The sequence below is a fragment of the Rhinolophus ferrumequinum genome, chromosome 8 (genome assembly GCF_004115265.2).
Source record: "Rhinolophus ferrumequinum isolate MPI-CBG mRhiFer1 chromosome 8, mRhiFer1_v1.p, whole genome shotgun sequence".
Lineage (NCBI taxonomy): Eukaryota > Metazoa > Chordata > Mammalia > Chiroptera > Rhinolophidae > Rhinolophus > Rhinolophus ferrumequinum.
The window spans coordinates 81,454,280-81,467,500 of NC_046291.1; the positions used below are offsets into that span (position 1 = coordinate 81,454,280).

The window sequence follows — 13,221 nt, forward strand, 5'->3', positions numbered from 1 at the left end:
AACTATGAAACCTCTAGATGAAAACACAGGCAGTAAGCTCCTTGGCCTCCATTTTGGCAATGATTTTTTTTGGAAGTGACACCAAAAGCAAAGGCAACAAATGTAAAAATAAGCAAATGGGACTACATCAAAGTAAAAAGCCTATGCACAACAAAGGAAATCATCAACAAAATGAAAAGGCAATCTACCGAATGGGAAAAAATATTTTCAAAGCATATATTCAATAAGGGGTTAATATCCAAAATATAAAAAGAACTCATGTAACTCAATAGCAAAAATAAAAGCAATCCGATTAAAAAATTGACAGTGTATCTGAACAGACATTTTTCCAAAGAAGATATACGGATGGCCAGGAGGTACATGGAAAGGTGCTTAATATCATTAATCATCTGGGAAATACAAATCAAAAACACGTTGAGATACCACCTCACACTTGTTAGAATGGCTATGATCAAAAAGACAACAAATAACAAGTGTTGGCAAGGATGTGGAGAAAAGGGAACCCTCATGCAATGTTGGTGGGAATGTAAAATGGTGCAGCCACTATTGAAACAGTATGGGGGTTCCTCAAAAAGTTAAAAATAGAATTACCTTATGATACAGCAATTCCACTTCTGGGTACTTATACAAAGAAAATAAAAGCACTAATTTAAAAGTATATTTTCACATCCATGTTCATTGTAGCATTACTTATAACAGCCAAGACATGAAAACAACTTAAGTGTCCACTGAGAAATGGCTAAAGAAAATGTGACATATGTACAATCACCATATACAAGAATACAGCACAAACTGAGCAAAGATTCAAATGTAAAAAATAAAATTATGCACACTAGGAGAAACTGTAGATACATTTAAACTGGGTGTGGGAAAGGCCTTATAATATGACTAAAATTCTAAATGATAGATAGATAGATAGATAGATAGATAGATAGATAGATAGATAGATAGATAGAATAATATACGTGACTATAAAGGAATTGTAAGACAATTTTTGCATTAAAAAAACTCCCCACAAGCAAAGTCAAAACACAAATTGCCAACTAAGAGACAAGATGAGAACATATATGACAGATACAAGGTTAATAACCCTAACTACAAAGATATGAAAATGAGAGAAAAGACAAAACTTCCTAAAGAAATACAGGCAAACAAGTTAAACAGACAATTCACAAAATGATCTATAAATATGTCCCTTAAATATATGGATAAATGTTCAAATTCACATGTATAAGAGAAATGGAAATTAAAACTCTATTAGGATAATATTTCTCACATTCCAGGTTGGCAAAAAATTCAAAAGCTTGACAGAATACTCTTTGTACATTTTTTGATGGGAATGCAAGATGGCATCACTCCCATGAAGGAGAATTTGGCAATATTTAACAAAATTGGTATGTATTATCATTTACCCAGCAATCACACTTCAAGTATTTATCCTGAAGATACACATGCAACAACATCAAAATATATAAGCAAGAGGTTATTCACTGAGGAATTATTTGTAATTGTAAAATATTATAAACTACCTATATGTTCAAGCATATGAATTTGTTCAAATAAGCTGTAGTATACATATTCAATGAAGTACTGGGCAGCTGTACAAAAAAAGAAGAGAAAGATCTTGAATAACCGATAAAGATCAATTTCCAGGAAATAATAAGTGAAAAATAATGCAAATGAGATTATATAGAGTACAACCCTTTGTGTAAGAGAAAAGTAAAAATGAGAAAATATAAATAAACACAGATAAATAAACTGGAAAACAAATAATGTTCACTATCTACAGGGGATAGAAGACCAAAATGAAGATATTTAGGAGAGAGTTAACACTTCTCTGAATCTAACTTTATGTATCCTTTTGACTTCTGGAAACATGCTAATGTTCAATATGTTTGTTGCTTTTTAAATAAATCAATAAAGATGAGAAGAGGAAAATAAAATCTAAAACTTTTTTTCAGAGAAAACTGAAAAAAAAGAGAGGGCAAAGAATTCCCACTACCAATATAAGAGAAGCAACAAAATATTCCCTTTCAAAAACTAAATTATGAAAAGAATTTTTTTGTTTGGGGTCTGCATTTGTTTATATTTTGGGAGGGATAGGAATAGAAAATTTCTTTCCAAATCTACTTTTGTGGTAGAGATAAAAAACAAACAAACAATATAAGAATAATATTTGAGCTTTAGTAATGATGTTTATTTTATAGTCTTAAAATTTATTATCCTTCAAAAACTCCTCTTAGGAGAAATCACTATAGTTGCCTGAGAATTCAAGGTATGTTTCACATGTAGTACCAAATGTTCACAGCTCTTAAAAGATTGCCCACATCAAATGTTCCTCTATATTAAAAGTAAAATCCATTCATCTGAATTGTATTCACCCAAATAAATATGAATCACTTACCTACTTGTAAACAGACTACCTAGTCCACAGCTCAGATTTCATAACTCAGGTCTACTTCTACTTTAAAAACAAAAAATAAGTGTGTGGTGAAAACACAATGTGATATATACATGATGTATTACAGAATTGTACACTTGAATCCTATGTAATTTTACTAACCATTGTCACCCCAATAAATTTACTTTTTTAAAAAGGCACTTCAAGGACAAACAAAAAAGGGTGAAAAAAACAACTGAATACATGAGGTCTGCAATTAAGTTCATGAACTCATCCTAGAAAAAGTGGAAGACAACTTCATTTCATTAAGGTATTATAAAAATTCAATAACAGTATCACTGATATGTGAGAAAGAATGAACAAGCTTTAGGACAGCTATTTTAAAATGTAATAATGGATTCTCAGAGAAACTCTTGTCAAAATAAAAGAGAAAAAATGTAACGAGACAATTAAAAACAAATATCTTTAAACCCAATAGGCAAATCAGAGAGGCACTCAGTGTAATACAACTGCTTACCACATTGTAAATCGAACTGTGAAGGGAAAATTCCTTGAGATGATTATCAAAAGTCACACTAATCAATGGGAGAGCTAGTAAGGGCCATTAATTAAACATCTGTGGTTTCCTAGGTTGATAAGGTGACTTTCCAGCAAGGCACAGGCAGGGGCTTGTATTACAGAAGTAAAGAGAAGGTCCTTCTAGTCTAAATTATATGAAAACCAGCCATTGTCACAATCAAAACAGAGAAAACAAAATGCTACTTGTTCCTACAGTCTCAACAAAGTCCACTGAAAGAAAAGTGAACTAAAGGTAGATATAAGTACAGAGTAAAAGGAATCTAAGCTTTAGGACAATTTTCAATAATTAAAGGAAACTTAAAGTTCATCTTAGAAGTCAACAGACACAAAAAGAACAGTGTTTTCTTAAATGCATTAGATCCACAAAAAGAAAAATGTGTACTTTTCAGAGATGGATTTGACCCTTGTTAGCAAAACTCTTTGTGGACTATGCCCACCTAGTTCATTGGGTTGGAGTGAAATGAGACAACTGTGGCAACACCACGACCTCACAGCTGTGAAGGGTAATGTTTCTGTTTATTGCAGAGGAAGGCAGAAAAATAGAAATGTCCCCACTGAATACCATATTTTCATAGTAACATCATTTCCTGAGAGTATGTGAGTAATTTCATAAAGCTTCGATGACTAAGTGAAATGAACAGTATAGATTTCATGACATAATGTCAAAAAAAAAAATTAGTTGTTTGGGTTCAATGTGCTGCCTAGAACTCAAAGCAAAACACGGTGACTTCTGGTTTCCATTTTGCATCTAAGCAGCTAGGAAGGCATTACTTCTTTCCTTACAGAAAAAATTAAAAAAGGCTGAACCAATAGAAAAATCAACAACTTTCCTTTGATTTCTTAGAAAATTGTAATCATGGGGCAGATGGCTGTCCTCAAAATTGGAGAGACAATAGACGGAGTCAGAGAATGACAAACAATTGGAGGAGAAGCCCAGGAGAAGAAACTGCCACTGGAACTAGTACGAGAATAGGAAAACTTAAACCGTGATTGACAAATTGCTGGAGGTTCAGTGTAGACAAGCTTTTTAGTTAAAAACCCTGGGGCGAGGAGGGGTGGCTAATCCTAGTAGAGGTCCCACATTTTGATGAGTATCACCTCCAGAAGTCCTACCACGTTCTCACACTGAAGCGAAAACTCTCCTCATGCTTCCAGCAGGGCAAAATGGTAAATGAACCATTTTAAAATATACCCAGAAAATTCTTCTTGAAAAAGCCTACCCTCAAACTATTTTACCAAAACCTAACCAACCGGGATTTTACCATAGCCTAACTGACTTGAGGGAAGGAGAATACCCAGACTTCCCTAGCCTTCAGGTATTACTTAAGTGGAGAGGAAGGACTGAGAAGTATACCTGAAGGCCATATCCCAGGGGCACAGGTTCAATAAAAGATTAAGACCTAATCAGAGTACTATAAAATACTTCTCAAAACTTAGCATGTTATCAAGAAGACCTCTGCATAATAAGAGGGAATTAAAAGAGAAAGAACCACATGTCCCAGACTTTGTTGAAAAAGAATTCTCTAAGGAAATCCAAAGACAATAAAGAAGGAAGGGAAAAAAGCAAAAGAAAGAAAGGGGGGAAAAAAAATAAAGGACACCAGAGGAATATTTAATATTTTAGTCTTTAACCTAGAGCTACGGCAAACACAGCCTACTCCCTAGCCAGATACATACAAAACTCACACTAAAAAACTTATTTATCTCAGTTACTTTTACCCAATATATCATGTCTGGCTTTTAACAAAAGAACACATCTTACAAAAAGACAAAACACATAATTTGAACAGACAGAGCAAGACTCAAATTCAGAGTAAGATATAGCAGAAATTGTGGTATTATCACACTGGGAATGTAAAACAACTATGATTAATATGTTGAAGTCTCTGATGTAAAAAAAGTAGACAATCTGCAACCAAAGATGGGTCTCATGAGTAGCAAAATGGAAGTTCTATAAAAGAATCAAAAGGAAATAATAGAAATCAAAACCACTGAAACCAAAATGAAGAATGCCCTTTGATTAGCTCTTTGATAGACTAGAAAGAGGCAAAGTAAGAATCACTGAGCTTGAAAAATTGTCAATAGAAACTTCCCAAACTGAAATGTAAAGATTGAAAAAATAAAAAGGACATAAAGACATAACAGAATATCCAAGCATTATAGGACAATTACAAATGGTATAGCCTCCGGGTAACGGGAATATCAAAAGAAAATGAAAAAGAGAAAGGAACAGAAGGAATGATTGAAGTAATTATGAGTGAGATTTTTCCAAAATGAATGACAGACAACCAAACCACAGATCAAGAAAGCTCAGGGAACACCAAGGACAGGATAAATTTCAAAATGTAAATCTACACCTAGGCATATCATATTCAAACTGTGAGAAATCAGAGAAAAAGAAAACCTTAAAAGAAGATGGGCAGAAGAGTAAGGGGTGAAACAACACCTTATGTATAAAGGAGAAAGAATTACAACAGATTTCTTTTCAGAAACCATTTAAGCAAATAGAAAGAAGTGTTTAGGGGGAAAAACCCAACTGAAATTCCAGTGAAGTTATCTTTTAAAATTTTTTAAAATTAAAAATATAAATATATTTTAAAAGTGGATAGAAAACAGTATGGAGTTTCCTCAAAAAATTAAGAATAGAATTACCATACAACCTACCAATCCCTCTTCTGGGTATCTAGCCACCCAAAATGAAAACATTTATCTGTGAAAACATATGTACCCCTATGTTCATTGCAGCAATATTCATGGTGGCCAAGGCATGGAAACAACTGAAGTAGCCTTCCATAGATGATTAGATAAAGAAGATGTGGTACATACATACAATGGACTATTACTCAGTCATAAGAAAAGATGAAATATTGAATTACTGTCATTTCTGACAACATGGATGAATCCTGAGATTATCATGCTAAGCAAAATAAGTCAGAAAGAAAAAGTCAAGAACCAAATGATTTCACTTATGTGGGATATGAAAATGAAAGCAACAAACGAACAAAACAAATAAACAAATAAAATCTCATAGACACAGACAATAGTTTAGTGCTTAGCAGAGGGTAAGGGGGAGAGGGGTAGTAGAAGTGGCTAAAGGGGATCAAATATATGGTGATGGAAGGAGAATTGACTTTGGGTGGTGAACACACAATGCAATATATAGATGATGTGTTATAGAATTGAACACTTTAAACCTATATAATTTTACTGATCAATGTCACCCCAATGAATGTAATAAAAATTTAGAAAAATAAAATAAAAGTGGAGAAATAAAGACTTTCTCAAGCAAATATTGAGGGAATTTGTCACCAGTAAACATACAATGTAAGACATGTTAAAAGAAATTCTTCAGAGAGAAGAAAATTATGTGTGTGTGTGTGTGTGTGTGTGTGTGTGTGTGTGTGTCAGAAACTTGGATCTACATAAATACAAAAGTACTGCTGGAAAAGAAATAAAGAAGGTAAAATAAAATATTTTATTTTTTCATAATTGATCCAATAGATAATAATTTGTTCAAAATTATAATAACAATGTATTTAGTAATTATAGGTTTCGGATAAGTGAAATTAATATCAACAATATTATAAGGGATGGGAACTAGGGACTGGAAATACTCTGCTATAAGCTACTTGGACTATTAGGTTGGTGCAAAAGTTATTGCGGTTTTTGCAACTATTTTTAACTTTTTAAACCACAATTACTTTTGCACCAACCTAATATACGCAAAGTCGTAGAGTGTTATTTGACAATAGACTTGGATTAGTTGTAAATTTACATTACAAAATCTAAGGCAACCACTGAAAAAAGTTTTAAAATAGTATAATTGATATGCTAAAAGAGGAGTCAAAATGACATTATATAGAATGTTCAATTGAAATAAAAAAGATAAAAAAATAGAAGTCAATAAGTGAAACAAGGTAATAAATAGAGAATAATAATAAATGTCATAGATATTAAAATCCAATTATATCAATAATCATTTTAAATGCTAATCACATAAATAGATCAATTAAGGAACTGAGACTGTCAGTGTGGATAAGTAAACAAGATCCAACTTTATGTTATCTACAAGAAACACTAACTATAAAGACACAAATAGAGAAAGATATACCATGATAACAGTAATCAAAAGAAAGCTGGAGTAGTTATATTAATTTCAGACAAAGCAGATTTAAGAGCAAACAAAATTATCAGGGATAAAGAGAGGCATTACATAACAATAAATGGTCAGTTCTCAAAAAAAATACAGCAATCCTTGATATGTATGTGTCTAATAACTGGTAGGACTGCAAAGAAGAATAGATAAATCTACTCTTATAGCTGGAGACTTCAGCACCCCTCTCTTACTACTGGACAGATCCAACAGGCAGAAAAACAGTAAGGACATAGTTGAACTAAACAGCACCATTAATCAAGTATATATAATTGACATTGATAGAATACTTCATCTGACAATAGCAAAATACACATTCTTCTCAAGCTTACACAGAACATTCACTAAGACAGATCACATTTCTGGGCCACGAAACACCACTTAACAATCTAAAAGAATAGAAATCATACAATGTATGCTCTTAGGACACAATGGAATTAAACTATAAGTCAATAACAGAAAGATGGCTAGCAAACCCCCAAATACTTGGAGTCTAAACAACACACTTTTAAATATATATGGGCCACAGGAAAAATCTCAAGAGAAATTAAACAATATTTTGAACTAAACCAAAATTAAAATTTATAGAATGCGATGAAAGCAATTGCCAGAGGGAAATTTGTGGCACTGAATTCACATAGTAAAAAAAAAATAAGTATCTAAAATCAATAACCTAACCTTACACCTTAGAAAACTATAAAAAGAAGAGCAAATTAAATCCAAAGTAAGCAGAATAAAAAAATAATGAAAATTAAAGCTGAAATCTATAATATTGGAAACAGAAAATAAATAGAAAAAATAACTGATATCAAAAGCTGGTTCTTTGAAAAGTTGATAAACCTCTGTATAGGTTAACTAAGGAAAAAAAGAGAGAAGATACAAAGTACTAATATCAGTAATGAAAGAGGGGTCATCACTAATGGTCCCACTAACATTAAAAGCATAATAACAGAACATTCTAAATAAGTCTATGTCCATACATTTGATAACTTAGGTGAATGAACCAATTCCTTAAAAGACACAATCTGCTAAAACTCACATAAGGAGAAATCTATGATCTGAACAGGTCTGTATTTATTAAAGAAATTCAATCAACAATTAATAACTTGTCAAAAAATGAAGCACCAGGACCAGATGGGTTCACTGTGGAATCCTACCAAATATTCAAGGAAAAGAAATGCATCAATTCTCTATACAATTTCTTTCAGAAAATCAAAGTGGTAGATATACTTCTCAATTCATTCTATGAAGCTAGTATTACCCTAATATCTAAACTAGACAAAGATATTATAATAAAGGAAAACTGAGACTGATATCTCTCATGAACATGCAAAAATTATCAATAAAATATTAGCAAATAATATCCAACAATACTTAAAAAAGAAAAATACATCATAAGCAAGTCTGACTTATTCCATCCAGGTATGCAAAGCTGGTTCAACATTTGAAAGCCAATTAATGCAATCTACCATACCAACAGACTAAAGAAGAAAAATCATATAATCCTATCTGTACATGCAAAAAAAGCACTTCACAAAAACTAACACCTATGCATGATAAAAATTATCAGCAAACTAGAAATAGAGGGGAATTCCTTCAAATGGATGAAGAACATCTACAAAACAAACAAACAAACAAACAAAAAAACCTTACAGGTAATATCTGGAGAGAAACAAGATGCTTTCCTGCTAAGATCAAGAACAAGGCAAGGATGACCCTTCTCACCACTCCTATATTATATCACAGTGGAAGTCCTAGACAATTCAATAAGACAAGAAAAGGAAATAAAAGGACTACAGATTGGAAAGGAGGAAACAAAACTGTCTTTGTTTGCAAATGATGTACTTGATTACATAATGCTAAAGAATCAACAAACCAACAATAACAACAACAAAAGCCTCCTACAACAAATAAGCAATTATAAAAAGATTACACAAAACTCAATTGCTTTCTTGAATACCAGCAATAAAAACTTAGGATTTAAAATTAGAAACACAATATATTTACATTAACACCAAAAATATGTGAAATACTTAATTATCAATCTAACAAAATATGTACATGATCTATATGAGAAAAGTACAAAAATGATGAAACAAATCAAAGAAAATTTAAATAAATGGAGAGATCTTCCATGTACATAAGTAGGAAGATTAAATTTATCAAGACGTTAATTCTTCCAAAATTGATCTATACATTACAAAAATTTTTTTCTGGATATGGAATAAATGAGTCTGAAGTTTATATAGAAAGACAAAAGACCCAGAACAGTCAACACAGTACTAAAAACAAAAAAAGAAAAGAAGAAAATAAATCCTTCTTCTCCGTGAAATATATTGTTAAGAGAATGAAAAAACAGATCACAGCAAACTGGAAGAAGATATTTTCAAGACACATATGCATATCTGATAGAGGACTGGTATCCAAAATATACAAAAAAATGTCTCAAAACTGAACAATAAGAAAAAAACAACTCAATAAATAGGTAAAAAGATCTAAGCAGACACCTCACCAAGGGAGATATACATATGGCAAATAAGGATTTGAAAAAATGCTGATCATACATCATTAAGGAATTGCAAATTAATACAAGATACCACTACACACCTATTATAATGTCTAAAACCCCAAACACTGAGAACACCAAATCTGGCCAGGATGTGAAGCAGTCAGAACTCTCATTCATTGCTGCTGGGAATGAAAAATAATATCGTAATTTTGGAATACAGTTTGACAATTTCTTACACAATTAAATGTATGTTTACCATAATATCCAGGAATTGTGCCCATTGGTATTTTCTCCAATGAGCTGAAAACATGTCCACATAAAAAAGTTGCACATGAATATTTATAGCAGCTTGATTATACAATAGCCAAAACTTGGAAGCAACCAAGATGTCTTTCAGTAGGTGAATGGATAAATACTGCAGTACATCCATACAATGGAATATTATTCAGTGATAAAAAGAACTGTGCTATTAGGGCAGCCAGTTAGCTCAGTTGGTTAGAGTACGGTGTTCTTAACAACAAGGTTGCCGGTTCAATCGCTGCGTGGGCCACTGTGAGCTGCACCCTCCACAAGTAGATTGAAACAACTACTTGACTTGGTGCTGGTCAGTCCTGGAAAAGCACACTTAAAACAAAAAAGAACTGAGCTATCAAGCCATGAATAAACATGGAGGAAACTGAAATGTATATTACTAAGTAAACAAAGCCAATCAGAAAAGGTTATACACTGCATTATTCCAACTATATGACATTCTGGAATAGGCAAAATAGTAAGAGATAATTGGTAAGCAGGGGTTTGAGGAGAGCAATAGTTAAAATTGATAGGTGGAATACAGGAGATTTTTAAGGCAGTGAAACTATTCTACATGATACACTAATGGTGGATACATACCATTATACATTTGTCCAAATACATAGAATGTACAACATAAAAAGTGAAATCTAATGCACTATGGGCTATAGTAATGTATTGATATTGGCTCATGCATTGTAACAAATGTATTACTCTTATGAAAGACGTGTGTGAAACTATGTATGTGTGGAGGGGAAGTGATGGGAAGATACATGGAAACTCTATTTTCTGCTCAATTTTTCTGTAAATATAAAACCACTCTAAAAAATAAAGTCTACTAATTAAAAAAAATAGAACATGGTAAAAACTAGAAAACCAAACATGAAAACATTCTATGTAATAATCCAATGTGGAATATTAAGAAAATAGATTTTTACAAAATCCCACATACATATTCAAACAATAATCACCCAAATTATCTACTATTCTTGTGGGCTTCCCAAAGGCAGGCAATAAAAAGCGGAAAATCACTCTTCGGTGGACTTGCCAATTGTATATGGCATAAATCAGAATAAAGCATCACAGATAAAATATGTTCATTTGTGAAGTCAAATGAAAAAAAAAAAAACAAAAAAAACCTCATCATATTACTCTGTTCTTAAATAGCAGGTGTAATCTTTTGAGCCTCTCCCAGCCAGCTGTGGATCCCAAGAAAAGAGTAACCAATGATAATGATTAATTCTAAAGATGAGTGTTTCATTGTTTAGTAATTTAAGTACTATTGAACAACATGTTCTTCAATTGGAAGAAATTTGGCAATATATCAGTGCTTCCATTTAAGACCTTCTGGGAGAAAATTAAACAAACATTACTTTCAACATACTTCTCTGAGCTTACATCATGATGTTTCATACTACATTTTAAAATAAACCAATTATAAATAATCATGAAACCTAAACTACTGCTTTTAAAAGTTTTAGTTTATTCACTCTATGGGTTTGTAATTCTAATTATTGCTGTACAAGTTAATAGTTTTATCAAATCAATGCCAAAGAAAAATGATTTGGATTAACTTACTGATATTATTGCTACTATAAAAAAATCTACATCTCACATGTAAAAGAACCTTCTTAATCATGAAAATAAAACTAATCAAACAAAAACAAAGGAAGTTTAAAAAACATAAACATTATGGAAAACTATATTTACATGATTTATATTACAAATTTGAGAGTGAACTTGAATATTTATCATTATAATAAAATTGTCTTTCATTATTATAGTAACAATAGACATTTTGTTTTTACTGGTTGTTATTTGATAAATGTGGAAATATGTGACTTGTCCTATATAGTTGCACTACTAATTGTGCTAGAATTCAGAGCATTGCCTGGTCTATACTTAGAAATTTTTATAACTGAAATTGAAAACTTCTCAAATGAAACTGCTAACAACCCAAATCCCAAACCTCATTACAAAGGGAAAACCCTTTGTAGAAAACCATAAATAAACCTTATAAAATACTGTACAATATTCATGTGAATCAAAGACACAAACACGGAAGGCCTCCTACCTTAACATAGCATGTTTTCCGTCACTTCTTGTACACCAAACCTGCCGGGTTTGATAACCTATCTCTATGTCCCAGGGCTTGGAATGGTGATGTGGCTTGTAACTTTGATGTCTAAAGGTGACTCGCTCCTTCGAATCAGAGCTAAAATCCAGAACAGTTCTTCCACTTAGGTTAATTTCCTTAAGATGAGGCAGTCTACATTTACTCCATGGTCCAACTTTAAGGCTAAAAGTATATTCCTGTTCTCCAAGCGGACAGGAAATGGGAGCATCACAGGCTCTTGACTCAGTCAGATTGGGACATTGTGAACCTCCATAAAGAGGGGGAGCAATGGCCACACGAGTTCTGTGCTGCAATTGCTTCCCACATCCCTTGCTACACTTGGACCATTGTGAGAACTCAGATACAACACAATGCCGGGGGCAAGGAATGAGGCAAGCTTGTTCTGTGCGGGGCTGAGGGGCAAAGTGTTCGCATATTTCATTTACAACTATGGTTCTGTTCAACTTCTGAATGCAGCGCACAGTCCGGTGCTGCAGTCCATGCTGAGCTGTTACGCAATCTGCAGTCCGAAGCTTGGCTTGGTCTAGGGTGGAAGGAACAAGCACACAGTGATGCCAGTCAGAAACCTCCCACCGGAAGAGGTCGCTGTGCCAGTCACAGACACGGAAGCAATTTCTTTCCTTTGGAGGTCTGTTGTTCTCATCACAGTTAGACAGGTGACTTGTCCACCCTTCAGAGTGGAAACACCACAGTGCACGAGTCTGGATTCCTCCTGGCCCACAATCTCCTGTACACCTTCCCCAGGGACCTACAGGCAGAAAAACAAGGGTGTCGATTACTCAAAGATTCCTTTAGGCCATCCACACAAAAATGGCTCAACCAGCACACTTCCCAAGACAGCCGGTGTGAAATTATGAATTTTGGTGGACAATACAATTTACTGGTTAAGAATATGGACTCTCCATCAATTTTCCTTTGTTGAAATTCCATTCTATCTCTTACCAGCAATGTGAACTTGGATGAACTACTTCAACTTTCTAAGCCTTAGTTTCTTTAACTACATAAGGGAGAAGAGAATAAAAGCACTGACTTACAGAGCATTTCTGAGGATCAATGATATAATATGGTGCCAAGTAGACAATACACACTTAATAAATGATTGGAATCATTGTAATTATTATGTTCCAAACTCTATATATCTAACTCGATAT

General features: G+C 33.0%; 1 protein-coding gene across 1 annotated transcript in view; it reads right to left on the reverse strand.

Annotated features, from left to right (window-relative positions):
• The window catches only part of THSD7B (thrombospondin type 1 domain containing 7B), a 797,596-nt gene that overhangs the window by 510,593 nt on the left and 273,782 nt on the right, over window positions 1-13,221 (reverse strand). The window contains exon 3 of the mRNA XM_033111445.1: window positions 12,008-12,818. Within this exon, the coding sequence (XP_032967336.1) occupies window positions 12,008-12,818 (811 nt within the window). The remainder of the gene's footprint in view (window positions 1-12,007; window positions 12,819-13,221) is intronic.